This window comes from Stenella coeruleoalba (genome assembly GCF_951394435.1).
Source record: "Stenella coeruleoalba genome assembly, chromosome: 16".
NCBI lineage: Eukaryota > Metazoa > Chordata > Mammalia > Artiodactyla > Delphinidae > Stenella > Stenella coeruleoalba.
The window spans coordinates 76,792,186-76,809,256 of record NC_137162.1 but is presented as its reverse complement, the minus strand read 5'-3'; the positions used below and the strand labels follow the sequence as shown (position 1 = coordinate 76,809,256).

General features: G+C 38.8%; 1 protein-coding gene and 1 pseudogene across 4 annotated transcripts in view; both read left to right on the top strand.

The window, feature by feature from the left end:
• Window positions 1-17,071, top strand: part of RYR2 (ryanodine receptor 2) — a 719,519-nt gene that overhangs the window by 199,578 nt on the left and 502,870 nt on the right. For all 3 annotated transcript variants that reach the window (XM_079900749.1, XM_079900747.1, XM_079900748.1), the window contains exon 2: window positions 3,971-4,090. In XM_079900749.1, the coding sequence (XP_079756875.1) occupies window positions 3,971-4,090 (120 nt within the window). The remainder of the gene's footprint in view (window positions 1-3,970; window positions 4,091-17,071) is intronic.
• Window positions 13,339-14,203, top strand: LOC307175305 (non-selective voltage-gated ion channel VDAC1-like; annotated as a pseudogene). Its single transcript has one exon. The product of its transcript is annotated as a non-selective voltage-gated ion channel VDAC1-like (transcript).

Sequence of the window (17,071 nt, the reverse complement as noted above, 5' to 3'; positions counted from 1 at the left end):
TCTTTTTGTTTATTGTCTCTATTCCCTGCTAGAATGTAAGCCTAATAAGTTCAGGGATCTTTGATTTATTTCGTAAATCATCTCAAGGGCTTAGAACATTTCTTAGAACATATTATGTCCTCAGAAAATATTTCAGTGATGAATGAATGTTTGAAAGGAGCTGTTGGTGGTGTTATTTGATAATTATTTTCCATTTTGTACTGTTACAGCAGACGTGGCAGCATTTGTTAGAGAAATCATGTCTTATTTACGCCTCACGAAATTGCCTGGAATGCAGTATTGTAGTGCTGGCTTTCCCCCCATAAATAATTGATCTCTGTGCTGAAGAACTGTAAGGTCATAGGAAAAATACAGGAGCATTTAACAAAAGGAATTCAATCCAATGCATATTTATGGAGCAGTGGTCTAAATTGAACGGTGGTATGATTCCCTTGGGTTTTAAGTAAAACGTTTATTTTCATTGGGCACCTGGTTTCCATGGAGTTTAATCTGACCTGCTTGACAGATAGCATTGGGTACAATACAGATGGTGGACTTTATTTATTTTTTTTGTGGTACGCGGGCCTCTCACTGTTGTGGTCTCTCCCGTTGCGGACAGACAGCATTGGATACAGTACAGATGGTGAACATTTTTTTTTGCGGTACGCGGGCCTCTCACTGTTCTGGCCTCTCCCATTGCGGAGCACAGGCTCCGGACGCGCAGGCTCAGCGGCCATGGCTCACGGGCCCAGCCGCTCCGCGGCATGTGGGATCCTCCCGGACCGGGGCACAAACCCACGTCCCCCACATCGGCATGCGGACTCTCAACCACGGTGCCACCAGGGAAGCCCAAGAATTTTTAAAATGCATAGTCAGTAGGCTCTCCAACCACAGTGGTTCTGGAGAAAACATTGTGCTTTGAGATGAATGATGGGTTAATTAATAGGCGGGTGTTTGCGAATTGGTGTTTGGTCCATCAGTGCTCAGTATATTTCACTTTCAGTCAAAAAGGAACTCTTCATTTACTGGAATGTAAAATAGAAACAGCTCCCAGATAAACTGGAAAAAGCCTTATAAGTGTGTCAGGCTAGAATCCATCAAAGTTGGATCATAGTTGAAAGCTGTAGTCATGCCTCTCTTGTTAGTGGCGTGGCAGAGCTCCCTGAGCTCAGTGTTGCTTCGTGGCCAGGCGCTTCATCACACAATGCCTAGGCACTAAATTGTAAGGAAACTGCACAAGTGATGTTGGTTTTATTAATTTAATAGAGTAGTTCAGTACATTGTTGGTTCCTTTCCCTTATATAGTTGGTTTGTGTCACATATTAATGAGCATCTCCAGAAATGTGCTCTCATTTCTGGTTCTGTCCAAAGTCCACAGACTTATTTTAATATTCATCTGTTACTGACTGTCTCCAAACTCTTATAAAAGACTTCTCACATCTTTTCTGGGATCCATATCCTTTCTGGGACCCATTCTGAATCCCCCTCGTACTTGAGCACTTGTTAGAAATGCAAAATCTACCCAAGACCTTGTATTTTAGCAAGACCTACAGGTGAAAGGATGCATGTTAAAGACTGAGAAGTACTTCTCTAGATAACAAGTGTCTTAAAAAATCAACTGAGCCTCCGGAAGCAGTGTGGGGTTGAGGACTTTTACATTCAAATAAGTTAGGTCTAATGACCAATTCTTAGAAATAAGTATGTTCAGCCCTCTGTGAGTAACAAGTTACTTTGAGCCTTATTTTCCTCATGTGTATATCTGTGGATAATCTGTATATTACTGGGATATTGTGAGGATTCAATAAATTAATGCCAGAACTGGCATACACTATATTTTTCGTAAATATGGTACACCTTCTCTTCTTTCGGGCTTACTGGGTAGCACTGTTATTCTCACCTGCCTTATACCTTGCTGTATTTTCTTATTCTCATTCCTAAAACGTCTTTAATTAGTACATTACAGTAATTATTTACTAACTGTGTTTAGATAGCCTCCAGTATCCAAAGGAACCTATCTTACCCAAGAGTGTAGTTTACTCGCTAGAGTTAGTTCCATAGGGTGAGACAAGATAGCAGAAGACTGTGGCGGTTTGGGAAGGCATTGAGCACATCAGGACAATTCAGTTCTTTGTTACTATACCACCTATTTGGAAAACATGATGTATCTTTGATCTTGCAGATTATATAAGCAACAGAGGTATTTCATTATTTTTATTATAGCCATGCTGAACATGAATTAATATTCAGATGTACTCATTATATGAAAATAGTGCTTTTTTTTTAGCAGTTGACTTTTAAAATGTAACAATTGAATGCTCACTGGAAATCACTGAGCACTGTGGGGAGAGTTGGGAGCTAATTATTAAGAGATTGGGCTTGGCTGTGACCGGTACTATGAGCCAGCTATTAGGTATTGCTGCTACCGCGTAGGAAATAAAGCAAATTTATAGCATGATAAGGGTTTTTATTAAATTACAGCTGCACTTTTCCAGTTGATATAACATATTCTTTAGGTTAACCAAAAAGGCTTGTTTTCTGCTTTTGAATATTTGCTGTATCTTATCACCTCCACTCTACTATTCTACCCTGGTGAGCATCTTCTAGCATGTACTCATATTCCTTTTTCACTTTGATTCTAATTAAAAGGGTCGATGAGTATATTTGTTTTTTTTTTCTCTGTTAAGTATCCTGTTTCTTTGAGGTTGAAATGTCAAAATATAAATGGCTAGACTTTTTAGGCATTTGCCACTTAGAATCTGTTAAATAATGATATCTTGCCTTTCTTGTTGATTTAGGGCCTTTTGTATGTCAGTCACTGTGTAAGTTAGTTGATCTCACTTCCCTCCTCATTTTGTAGACGGCAGAACTGGGGTAAGAACCCAGCTATTGCTAATTCTAAAGCCCGTACACCTTGTCGTGTTCATGCTGCCTGTACTGAGTCATCGCATGGATCATCTTTCCCTTGTACAGTTTTTCCTGTAACCCTGCAATTGATTGGAAACCAAGTGTTGGATTGCAGAGGACTGAACTAACAGATCACCTCTCTGTACATTTTTAAGCAATCCAGGATCATTTCAAAGACGATCAAGTTGCCAATGTGTGGTTGAACTAAGATGACTTGTCACGTTGATTTGAACCCAGAAGCTCTGTTATTGACCTGTTTTCCTGTGTCCGTTTTGGAACGATGTGTGTGTGCTTGCTAGTAGAATCTGTTCCATTCTTGATAATACTTGATGTCCTACGAATATGTCAGACCATTTTTTGATAGTTTTGATGATTTAAAGCAGTGTGTAAGAGCACTAACATGGAAATCCTGTATTTTACTTTTCTCCATGCAGGTTGCCTTTGGGGATCAGTAATGACAGTTAAAAAAAAAAGCTGTTGATTGCCTTGAATAGCAATAACTTCTCCCGCCTCCCCCTACCCAGTTATCTTTTTTTGCAAATAAAAGTACACTAGGAATTGATTCTTTGGCTTTTTTGGGGACAGTTGTTCATATATTTATTTTTCTCTGATTTTATTTTTTAAAATTTGTTAAATAATTTTTAAAAATTTCATTTATTTTTGGCTGTATTGGGTCTTCGTTGCTGCGCGTGGGCTTTCTCTAGTTGCGGCGAGCGGGGGCTACCCTTCCTTGCGGTGTGCGGGCTTCTCATTGTGGTGGCTTCTCTTGTTGTGGAGCACGGGCTCTAGGCGTGCTGGCTTTGGTAGTTGTAGCACGTGGGCTCGGTAGTTGTGGCTCGCGGGCTCTAGAGTGAAGGCTCAGTAGTTGTGGCTCATCGGCTTAGTTGTTTCGTGGCATGAGGGATCTTCCTGGACCAGGGATTGAACCCGTATCCTCTGCATTGGCAGGTGGATCCTTAACCACTGAGCCACCAGGGAAGTCCCTATTTTCTCTGATTTTAAAAAGCATTAAATAATAACCTTGTGGGTCTGATTTAGACTAACTAATGCCAGATCTCACTTCTTTCTCTTCTCCTCCCCTCTGCAGGATGATGAAGTGGTTCTGCAGTGTACTGCAACCATCCACAAAGAACAGCAGAAACTGTGTTTGGCCGCAGAAGGGTTTGGCAACAGACTTTGCTTCTTGGAGTCCACTTCGAATTCCAAGGTGGGATAAAGCCTTTTCAGGCTACTCAAATGTTGGGGTTTTAATAGGGGCATTGAAGTTATTTATGGGCCCTGTGCTCTTTTCTATGGAACAGAAACTAAAGGAAATTGAACAGTCTTTTCCCTATTCATTAAGCAAAGTTTCAGTTGAGCCCCTACTCTTTGCAAATAACTCAGATGCGATTGTTAACAGGAATAGCCAAAGTCCTTGCCCCGTGCTGTTTATATATAGTAGGGGAAAAGTTAACAATGTAAATAAGTGATATAATTTCAGAACCGATAAGGGCTGTGAGGAAAAGCAGAGTAGTAACAGGGTGGAGAGCGATAAGGCAGGGACTCACCCTTTCACAAAGGGTGTTTAGGGAAGGCCTTTCTGAGGCAGTGATATTTGAGCAGAATGAAGTGAGGGAGGGAGAAGTACTAAGTTCTTGACCATTCTGGAAAGAACCAGGCAATGCAAGGGCCCCTGGTTAGGAATGTGCTTGCAGAGTGTTTCAGGAAAAACAGGTAAGCCACTGCAGCTCTAGTACCACGAATGGGGCCACTGGTGAGGAGAGGTGAAGGGCCTGTCAGCCCTTGGTTAGCAATTGAGGTTCCTTCCTAATATAAAGGGAGGCCGTTGGATCAGGTGAGCAATGCAATTTGATTTAATATTTAAGTAAATATTTGATTTAGCTCTTCTGTGGATTAGAGGCTTTTGTGGTTTTTTTTTTTTTTTTTTGGCTTAAACAACAGAAATTTATTGCTCACAGTTTCGGAAGATAGAAGTCCAAGATCAAGTTGCCAGCATGGTTGGGTTCTGGTGAGAGAATAGAAGCTTTTGGAAGAGTAAGATTAGAAGCAGTGAGAGCAGGTGGAAGGTGCCTGCGGAAGTCTGCAGGGCAGCTGCTGGGTCTTCAGATGAGAAGCAATGGTGGTGGGAAACTTGGGGGGGGTTGAGAATAGACTTGCAGGATTTAGAGGATGTGCTGATAGATGACTGTGTAGAATAAAGGAAAGAGAGGAAATGAAGATATTTCTGGGGGTAGAAAATCAACCAGAAAACAATTTAATAATGTTTTGTGTAGCACTTCTTAGTTTACAGAGTCCTTTGACCTGCATGATTTCATGTAATTGTCACAATAGGAGAATGTGTGCATGGTTATTGCTGTTATAGTCACTGTACACATGAGGACATGGGGGCTAGTAGAGGGCAGGTACTAGGCCAAAGGCTTCCTGTGACTCAAAGCAAGTGTCGTCAATAGCTTTTCACACTTAACACCTCGGTCTTTTGGCTTCGAGTCCCTGATTCTTCCCTTTATATCACAGTACCCCTTTCATTACTCTGTGGAATAACATTGAGCAATGTATACATATGATTTATTTATTATAGTAATTTAACGCCAAGTCACATTATTAATATTGTAATGGTGAGTGACAAAACATTATGCATTTTATAGATTTAGTTTTAATTTGACAAGTGTTATTGAGCATTCTCTTTGTGAAAATGACCACAATAGGTATCAGTTGTGAAAAATATTCTTCTTAAAAAGAACTTATTAAGAATTTTAATATTTAGTATTTTCCCTGTGGTTTCTGGAATTTTGTCGTGCCTAGAACGAGGCAGCCCAGTTAGTTAGCTGGGTTTTTACTTTTCACTGTACTGGTTATGGTTCTCTTGGTCCTTTAATGTAAGAGCTGGTTTCCAGTACTAAAAATGAACTCTCCTCATGCTCTAGTTAGGTATGTCATGTAGCAGTCAAGGCACTGAAATAGGCTAGGCATTCATTTAAACTGGTTAATCTTGAAATAGATCAAGATGGAGGAGGAGGAGGAGGTGGAGCTCACCTCTCCCCACAAACACATCAAAAATACATCTACATGTGCAACAGTTCTCACTGAAAACTAATTGGAGACTGGCAGAAAGACTCCTCCTGTACAGCCAAGGCTATAGGAAAGATCCTCACGGAATCGGGTAGGAAGGGAAGAGAAGTGATCAGATTTGGACCTTGTGCCTTTGGGAGGGGACTCAGAGGAAAAGAGAGATACACGGGTGGAGATTTGCCCTGGGGAGTCAGCTGTTCCTGTCACATATTAGATGCCCCAGCCCTGGGGTCTGACACAGGGAAAATGAGCCCCTTTGGCTGGTGGGAGGGCTGGTGGGACTCAAAAGAGGGCTACGGAAGCCTGAATTTTGCCTGTGAGCAGTGTACTTGTGCTGGCTTGCTCCTGAAGCAGGGTGGAGAGGGCAGATTGAAAACTGCTGAGATGGCTGCCTGTGACTGCCCCAGTGCACGCCACAGCCTGAGCCCAGCAAACACTCCAACCCCACTTACTATATATTAACAATGGACTCTCAGAAAGAAGAAACAAGAAACAATCCTGTTTAAAATTGCATCAAAAAGAATAAAATACCCAGGAATAAACTTAACTAAGGCAGTGAAAGACCTATACTATGAAAACTATAAAACACTGTTGAAGGAAATTGAAGATGGTACAAAGAAATGGAAAGATATTCCATTTATGGATTGGAAGAAATAATATTCGTAAAATGTCTGCTACCCAAAGCAATCTACAGATTTAATTCAATCCCTATCAAAATACCCATAAATTTTCACAGAGCTAGAGCAAATAATCCTAAAATGTATATGGAACTCAAAAAGACATGAATTGCCAAAGCAATTTTGAAGAAAAAGAACAAAGCTGGAGGTGTCATGCTCTTTGACCTCAGACTATACTACAAAGCTACAGTAATCAAAACAGCATGGTACTGACATAAACAGAGACACATAGATCAATGGAGCAGCATAGAGAGCCCAGAAATAAATAAACCCAGGCACCTACAGTCAATTAATCTATGACAAATGAGGCAAGAATATACAGTGGAGAAAAAACAGTCTCTTTAGTGAGTGGTGCTGGGAATACTGGACAGCTACCTATGAAAGAATGAGAGTAGAACATTTCCTCACACTGTATACAAAATAAGCTCAAAATGGATTAAAGACCTAAACGTCAGACCTTAAACCATAAAATCCTAGAAGTGAACATACGTGGAACACTCTAGTATACTCCATGTTAGTATACCTGAAACTAATATAATATTGTAAATCAACTATACTTCAGTAAAAGCTTACACAGTGATGCATGTCAATTATATCTCAAAAAAAACTGAAAAAAAATTTTGGAAAAAAAATAAACTGGCTAATTCTTCGCAGGGATACTTGGCTATCTAGCTGTGACTGTTGACATAGTGAACTGACCATTTCAACCATTTTTGTTGTTGTCGTGCTCTGTTATTCTTTTTCGGTTTATCTGAAAATTTGTATTTAAGATGAGATACTGAAATTGTTTATCAAGCATAGAATAAAATAGTAACTGAAGTCCAGTAAACCAATCTGAACTTTTTTTAAAGTTCTTACAACATAAATACTCTTTTCTTTCCCCTACTCAGATTACTTGATGATTCCCTACTGTGTCAGTTTTTTTTCATATCTCCATTTTACTTTGTTCTCCCTGACTTGTATATCCTTCCTTTACGTTTTCTGCTGGTGAAATACTGCTTGTCCTTCAAAGCCTATCTCAAATAGTCCCTCCTCTGGGCTGTTTTTCTCTCTGTTTTTCTTAAGTGATTTATTTATATTTCTATTATATTGTTAGTTGGGCTTAATTCTGTGTAACATCCACAACATCTTCTCTCCCTGAATATGTAAGTATGTATACTCCCAGGTACCATACACCAGCTTCTAAATTCCCTGAGGACCTGGGTATAGCTCATTTATTTTCTTATTTTTTTAGCATGAAGCACTAGTGAGTGATTCATAAGATTTAATGGATTATTAAATTTGAAAGGCAACCACTAGTCTTAGGGCAATTTATTTTATAAAATAGACTTTTAATTTTCTGTAATAGCAAAGAGTCAAAACTGTGGATTTCAGTTGATGTTTAAACTATCTAAGCCTGGGTGCAGATGTGTTTCATGCAGATATATCTGGATTTGACATTCATTGGTAGAAAGTGAGAGATGGCCTTTTTTTTTTTAACCTCTCAAATTGGTGTCTCCTGCATTTATTATAAAGGTTGGGAGAACAGAATTATTGTTGGCATTGAGTAGTCAGTCACTGTAAATTATATACATATTCCTGGAAATGATCCCAGAAAAACCTTAAGCACAGAACCTTCTAATCAAATGCAAGAGTTACTTTTTCAGAAGACTGTTTCATTTTCCTAGGATATTTATTCAGGCTGATCTGTGCCTGAAAGAGAATGTTTCGTAATTCCAGCATAGATTTTCTTGCAGAAAATGGAAGCATTAAATCTGATGATATGTTTAAATAGTTATTCATAATTCATAATTATGGGTATTTACTGCACACTCCTTATATGAATGACATTTTTGTTTCTATATTTTAGAATTGAAAAGTTGGGCTTTTGTTCTTTGGAACTAGTCATTTTCAGAGATACCCACCTTGTTATTATTAAAAAGTGTATGGAGAAATGAGAAGTTATTAGGGAGGCATAGTTTTTAATCTCCTTGAATCTCCACATAAAAACAGACCTATGACGATGGCAAAACCTGAAACCCACAGACAATATAATATCTAAAGCAAACTAGGTGACAAGTTATCCCCACCTCTGGTATCAGTAAGTGTAGGGGAGGAAGTGTAGGGGAGGTGACATGGTTTCTGCTGTCTCTGAAAACTGGTGACAGGTACTCACTAGAGAACATGGTGGGCCAATGTGAAACTAGAAGCTAAAACTAGGAAGGAACAAAGGAACTATGATAAGGATGGATGTTTCTAGAGCAGTCTTGGCTTATGGACTTGTGAAACTAACCAAATAAGGCTCTTTTCTTGACAAAGCCCTGCTCTGAGGGAAATTGTTGGGAATCCAATTCAGATTGAGCAGGGTGGATAGGGGCAAAGGATAGAGAAGGACCAGGTGAAAGTGGGGCAGGGAAACAGCCAATAGATCTCATAATCAAAAAGCCTGGTTTTGAACACTAGATGAAAACAGCAGAACAAGTTGCTGCAGGACCCTGAAGCTACAAAAGGTATGCTGACCCACCCTCCTTTCCCAAGCGTACAAGGAAGCTCATCTCAATTTTTATCTGTTTATCTGGTGTGCTTTTGTTGCCTGTAGACATAATTCTGCTCCTTATTTGTCTCTTTTATATAACTATGTATATAATTATATATATATAGTTATATGTAATTATATATAATCATATATAATTTATATATAATTGTGTATAATTTATACACAAATAATACACAAATAATCACGTATAATTTATGTATACTGTATAAGTAGAGTAATTAATTTACATTTATTTATATAATTATTTACATTTTTTCATTATGTATGTAGATGTAATTTTATATGTCACAGAGAAGAAGGAGCAGAATAGTATCTATAGGTAATCCAGGCCCACCAGACTTTCAACTGCAAACCAGGAATTTAAAACAACCATGATTAATATGCTAAAGGTTCCAATGGATAAGGTAGACTGCCTGTAAGAACAGATGGGCAATGTAAGCAGAGAGGTGGAAATTCTAGGAAGGAAGGAAAAAGAAATGCTGGAGATCAAAGACACTGTAACAGAAATTAAGAATGCCTTTGATGGGCTTATTAGTAAATGGGACGTCGCTGAGCAGACAGTTTCTGAGCTTGAGAGTATCTCAAAAGAAGCCTGCAAAAGTGAAAAGCAAAGAGAAAAATGACTGAAAGAAAAACCATAACAGAATTGAGTATCTAAGAGCTGTAGGACACCTACAGTTCTCCAGAATCATGATGAAAGGAATAGAAGAAATATTCGAAACAGTAAAGACTGATAATTTCTTCAAAGTAATGTCAGACACTTAACCACCGATCCAGGAAGTTCAGAGAACACCAAGCAGAATAAATGCAAAAAACCCCTACACATAGGCGTATCATTTTCAAGGTACAGAAAATTAAAAAGTCCAGAGGGAAGCCAGAGGGAAGAAACTTGCCAATGGAGGAGCAAAGATAAGAAGTACATCCAACGTCTCAAAACACCACTGGAAACAAGAAGAAACTGGAGTGAAATATTTAGTGTTGATAGGAAAAAAAAAAAACTCGATACCAACCCAGAATTCAATATCGTGCAAAATTACCCTTCAGAAGTGAAGAAGAAAGACTTTCTCAGACAAAAAACATTCAGGATATTTTTTGCCAGTAGACCTGCTTTGCAAGAAATGTTAAAAGAAGTTTTGCAGTAATAAGGAAAATATATAGGTCAAGAACTCTAATCTTTAGCAAGGAAGGAAGAGCATCAGAGAATGAGTGGTTAAAATAAAATTTTTTTTTCTTATTCTTAATTGACCTAATAGATTGTTGAAAGTAGTAATAGCAATACTGTATTTAAATATATATATGTATTCATTTAATAATTTTCCCAACAGAAAGCACCAGGCCCAATGGATTATTCACTTATTATTATTTTTTTCTCCCTTCCTTCTTTCCTTCCTTTCTTCCTTCCTTCCTTCCTTTTTCTTTCGTTTATGGCTGTGTTGGGTCTTCGTTGCTGTGTGTGGGCTTTCTCTAGTTGCCGCGAGCGGGGGGCTACTCTTTGTTGCGGCACGCGGGCTTCTCATTGCAGTGGCTTCTCGTTGCAAAGCATGGGCTCTAGGTGCGTGGGCTTCAGTAGTTGTGGCATGAGGGCTCAGTAGTTGTGGCTCACGGGTTTTAGAGTGCAGGCTCAGTAGTTGTGGCACGTGGGCTTAGTTGGTCCATGGCATGTGGGATCTTCCTGGACCAGGGCTCGAACCCGTATCCCCTGCATTGGCAGGTGGATTCTTAACCACTGCGCCACCGGGGAATTCCCTCACTTATTATTCTTAAGGAAGACACTATACCAGTTCTTTATAATCTTTTTCAGATGATTGATGCAGAAAGAATACTTCCTAACTCATTTATGAAACTGTTACCCTTATATCAAAATATGATAATGACATTACAAGAAAAAAAAACTACAGACAATATCTCTTTATACGTAGATATAAAAATCCTCAAGAAAATATTAGTAAATAGAATGCAATAATGTATAAGAAGAATTATACACCTTGACCACATAGGATTTATTCGAGGTATACAAGTCTAGTTCAACATTCAAAAATCAATTAATGTATCCATCACATCAATAGAAAAAGAAAAATCACATGATCATATTAATAGATACAGAAATTGTGTTGGAAAAAATAACATGCATTCATGATAAAAAAACCACAAAACTCTTAGTTCCCATGTAGTCTTAGTTTACTTTCTCAACTTGATAAAGATTATCTACAGAAAACCTACAGCTAATATACTTAATGGTGAGAATCTTGAAGCTTTCTCGCAAAGATCAGGAACAAGCTAAGAACATACCCTCTCATCACTTCTTTTCAACATTGTACTGGATGTCCTAGCTAATGCATTGAGACAAGAAAAGGAAATAAAAGGCCTACAGATGGGAAAGAGAGAAATAAAACTGTCTTTGTTCATAGATGACGTTATAAATCTATGTAGAAAATCTGAAAGAATCAACCAAAAACTCCTAAAGTTAATAAGCAGTTATTGCAAGATACAAATTTAGTATACAAAAGTCAATTGCTTCCCACTATACTGACAATAAACAAGTGGAATTTGAAATTAAACACACAATACCATTTATATTAACATGCCAAAATGGAATACTTAGGTATAAATCTAATAAAATATTATAATATCTCTATGAGAAAAACTACAAAACTTTGAAAGATATCTAAGAAAAATTAAATAGGTATTTTGTGTTCACGGATAGGAAGACTCAATACTGTCAAAATGTCAGTTCTTCCTGACTTGATCTGCAGATTCAGTGCAATCCCTGTAAAAATCCCAGCAAGTTATTCTGTGAATATTGACAAGCTTATTCTAAAGTTTAGTTGGAGAGGGAAAAATAACCAGAATAGCCAAGAGTGTTGACGGAGAAGAACAAAGTTGGGGAACTGACACTATCCAACTTAAAGTCTTGCTGTAAATCTACCGTAATCAAGACAATGTGATAATGGTAAGAGATTGGACCAGTAGATCAATGGAACAGAATCGAGAGCCCAGAAATAGACCCACAGATGAAGTCAGGTGTTCTTTGACAAAGGAGCAAAGGCAGTCCAATGGAGCCAAGATAGTCTTTTTAACAAATGGTGCTGGAACCACTGGCCCCCCCCATGCAAACAAATGAGTCTAGACACAGACCTTACACCCTTGACAAAAATTAATTCAAAATGCATCACAGACTTAAACGTAAAATGCAAAACTATAAAATCCCAGAAGATAACGTAGTTAGAAAAACCTAGATGATCTAGGGTGTGTTGATGAGTTTTTAATTACAACAGCAAAGGCATGATCTGTGAAAGAATGGATAAGCTGGACTTCATTAAAATTAAAAACTTCTGCTCTGAGAAAGACAGTGTGAAAAGAATGAGAAGATAAGTCTCAGACTGAGAGAAAATACTTGGAAAAGGCCCATCCCGAAATATAGAAAGAACTCTTAAAACTCAGAAATAAGGAAACAACCTGAATTTAAAAAATGGGCCAGAGGCCTTAAGACACCTCATTTAAGGAGATAACAGGTTTCCCCTGCCATCTGAAAGTAGAGCATCCCTATGAAACTTTTCATATGGCAAAATGGCTTAAAGCAAACAAGCAGTTACCTTAGGACACATCTTGCTAACAGACGCACAAATTAAACTGAGATAAAGCACAGATGCTCACAGACACAGTCAAAGCTGTGGCTGCCTGATGCCGAGATGCTGAGTGTAGCTTCTGAGGAAGGACTGCGTGACGACAGTTTGGAGGCTTCTTGCAAAACTAAGCATACTCTGACCGTATGACCCAGCCATCGTGCTCCTTGGTGCCACTCTTGTTGCTGATAGTATGGGCTGGATCTGTAATGGCTTGCTGCAGGACGAAAGCTGAACGCTGTTTCTGCTTCTTGCCTTTGTTCGTAAAAGCAAAAATCCTCGTCTGATTTCTTTTGATTAGCAAACAGGTACTAATGTAGATCTTCCCTAAAAGCAAACTGGCATAAAAATAGACTTTTGAAAAGCAGGGGATACCTGTATATAGATCACAAATAAGCACATGAAAAGTTGTTCCACGTCTTACGTCATGAGAGAAGTGCAAATTAAAACAGTGAGATAGGCCCTCTGCCCCGCCGCTCGCTCTGTTCCTCATGCCGCAGCCCCCGCCGTAGCCGCTGCGGAGCCCACAGCCACTGCTTCTGAGCAGAAGATGCCTGTGCCTCCCACGTGTGCTGATCTTGGCAGATCTGCCGGGGATGTCATCACCAAGGCTATGCATTTGGCTTAATAAAACCTGATTTGCAAACAAAATCTGAGCATGGACTGGAATTTACAAGCTCAAGTTCAGCCAACACTGAGACCACCAGAGTGACGGGCAGTCTGGAAGCCAAGTTACAGGTGTACCGAATATGGTCTGACGTTTACGGAGAAATGGAACACTGACAACACACTAGGCACGGAGATTACTGTGGAAGATCAGCTTGCACGTGGCCCGACGCTGACCTTCGATTCATCCTTCTCACCAAACACTGGGGAAAAAAAATGCTAAAATCAAGACAGGGTACAAGCAGGAACATTGTCAACCTGGGCTGTGACGTGGATTTCGACATTGCCGGGCCTTCCGCCCGGGTGCTCTCGTGCTGGGTTATGAGGGCTGGCTGGCTGGCTGACTACCAGATGAATTTTGAGACCACAAAGTCTCGAGTGATCCAGAGCAACTTTGCGGTTGGCTACAAGACCGATGAATCTGAATTCCAGCTTCACACTAATGTAAATGATGGGACGGAGTTTGGCGGCTCCATTTATCAGAAGGTGAACAGGAAGTTGGAGACTGCTGTTAATCTGGCCTGGACAGCGGGAAACAGTAACACTCGCTTCGGAATAGCAGCCAAGTACCAGATCAACCCTGACGCCTGCTTCTCGGCTAAAGTGAACAACTCCAGCCCGATAGGGTTAGAATATACTCAGACCCTAAAGCCAGGTATCAAACTGACACTGTCAGTTCTGCTGGATGGCAGGAATGTCAGTGCTGGTGGCCACAGGCTTGGTCTAGGGCTGGAGTTCCAAGCATAAATGAATACTGTACAGTCGTTTAAGTTTAAACTACTTTGCAGCATAGCTACCTTCAGAATTTAGTGTACCTTTTAATGTTGTTTGTCTGGGATGCAGGTATCGCTAAATATCATGTTAGACTTCCAGGTTAAAGGTGATTCAGCTTCAGGGTGTTACCCTTTCAGAGGTAAGAAGAAACCCAATTTCATAGCAGGTCCTTTCAGCTGTAGACTTGAGGGGGAGCTTGCTGGCCCCTCTAGAGATGTCAGGTTTCTTTTTTACCTAGAAACGGCTGCGAGTGGATGTTGGTAGTTTGCAGGTACTTTGTAATTCGTAAATTCGTATTAAGTAAATGAATGAAATTGTGATTTCCTGAGAACGGAACCTTGGGCTCCTACCCTGATTGAGGAGAGGCTCTTTGATGGTGTATACAAACTCATCTGAAAGGGACTTTTTAAGACAGGGACTTTTCCCACCCCAATCCATCACCTCTTTTACACCAAAAGTAGTCTGCAGGGAGTGGTAGCTGTTTCTTCTGTGCCATTATGAGGTGGAGAAGGTGGATGTGATGAAGCCAATAATTCAGGACTTAATTGTGTTTTTTCTCATGTTGTGTTTTTTGGCCCTTGCACCAGAGTATGAAATAGCTTCTAGGAGCTCCAGCTGCAAGCTGGGAAGAGTCTCTTGTGACTGTACTCACATGGCGACAACACTCAGCATCTAAATTGAACTTCTCTTGTATTTTCGCCACTCAGTTTATTTTTTAGGAGTTTAATGGGTACATTTTAGAGTCTTTCATTTTGTGTGGAATTAGTTCCTCCCCTTCAAATGCTGTCATTAACATCACTTAAAATAAAACTTGAATAAAATATTGAAACCTTAAAAAACAACAACAACAACAAAACAATGACATTCCACTGTGCCTGTTAGTGGCCAACATCCAGAACATTGACAATACCAGATGCTGAAAAGGTTGTGAAGCAACAGAAATTCTTACTCGTCGTTGGTGGGAATGCGTAATAGTTCAGCGACTTTGGAAAACAGTTTGGAGGCTTCTTACAAAACTAAACATACTCTGACCATATGATCCAGCCGTCATGCTCCTGGGTATTTACCCGGAGGAGCTGAAAGTTTAAATGTTCACACAAAAAGTTGCACGTGGATGTTTATAGCAGCTTTATTCATAATTGTCAAAACTTGGAAGCAGCCAGCGTGTCCTTCAGTAGGTGAGTGGATAAATAAACGGTGTTGCATATAGATAGTGGAATATTACTCAGTACTCAAAAGAAAAAAGCTATCAACCCATGAAAAGACACGGAAGAAACTTAAATGCATATTATTAAGTAAAAGAAGCCAATCCAAAAAGGCTGCATACTGTAGGATTCCACCTATGTAACATTCTGGAAAAGTCAAAACTATGAAGACAGTAAAAAGATCAGTGGTTGCCAGGCGTTAGGGAGGAGGAATGAATAAGAGGATTTTTAGGGCAGTGAAACTCTTCCGTATGATCTTCTCATGATGGATACATGCCATTATACACTGGTTAAAATCCATAGAATGTACAGAACCAAGAGTGAAAACTGTGGACTTTGGCTGATTAGATATGTCAGTGAAGGTTCATTTCTTATAACAAATGTACCAGCTGGTGAGGGATGTTAATAATGGCAGCGGCTTATTTAGCACGTCTGTGGGCAGAGAGTGATGGGAAAATCTTTGTGTTTTCCATTCAAATTTGCTGTGAACCTAAATATGGTATAAAATAATGCATTGAAATAAAAAGGACGACAGAAAATGTTAGGTATAAGAGAATGCACTTATAATAAATGACCCTGCGAAGAAAACCAAAGCTCAAGAACACTTGCCTGAAACCACACATTGAAAATGCATGGTGCCTACGTAGAAAACCACCTTCTTAGTTGGCCCAGACAGATGATCACAGTAAAGCTCTTGGAGTTTAAAGGTAAAGAAAAAAAACCTTTTAAATCCAGGCAAAAAGACCAAGTCACTTTTAAAGGAAGGAAAGTCAGATTGTCACGATAACTTATTTTTAAGACCAACGCTTTATGCCAAATGAAAATGGAGTAACATATTAAGAAACTTAGGGAAAGAAAATATGTGTCAAAGATTCTAGCCAACCTGACTTTGCATACAAAGGCCATAAACTATTAAGAAACTATTTCTATCTGAAATTTACAAAGCACACTATTAAGTAAATGTTAGGTCAAAGGAGAAGTGTCAAGTAAAATGGAAGAATTTCTTAAACGTCATGAAAATGAATACATGATGTTTTAGAATATGTGGGCATATCTAAGGAAGTTATCAGGAGAAAATTTTTAGCATTAAATGCATGTATTAATAAAAATTAAAAAGAAAATAAATGGACTAAACAAGCAGATAAAAAACTAGAAGAATAACAAAGTAAACAAAAGAAAGCAACAGGATAGAATTAATAAAGATAAAAAGGAAATTGATGAGTTAATTTAAAAATTGGTTCTTTGAAAAAATTCAACAAACTAAGAAAAAGGGATAAAGTACAAATATTCTTGTGTATTAGAAGTTACATAAAGGTACAAAAGGGAAAACAGTCACAGCACAGTAAATTAAATCCTAAGGGACCATTTGCTCAATTATTTGCAGGTAGATTTGGAAATCTTCATGAAATGAATCATTCTGTAGAAAAACTAAGTATACTCCAGAAAGTCTAAACAGACTAATTGTCATAAAATAAAGTAATAAAAGAATTTTCTGACAAGAATTGTACCAGGGTCAAATAAACCCCTACTTAACTATGAAGCTTAAGTTATTCCAAAGATAGGAAAAGAAGGAAAACCTCCAAATTTGTTTCATTGAGTAAGTATAACATGGATTCCAAAATCTTAAAAAATTATTTT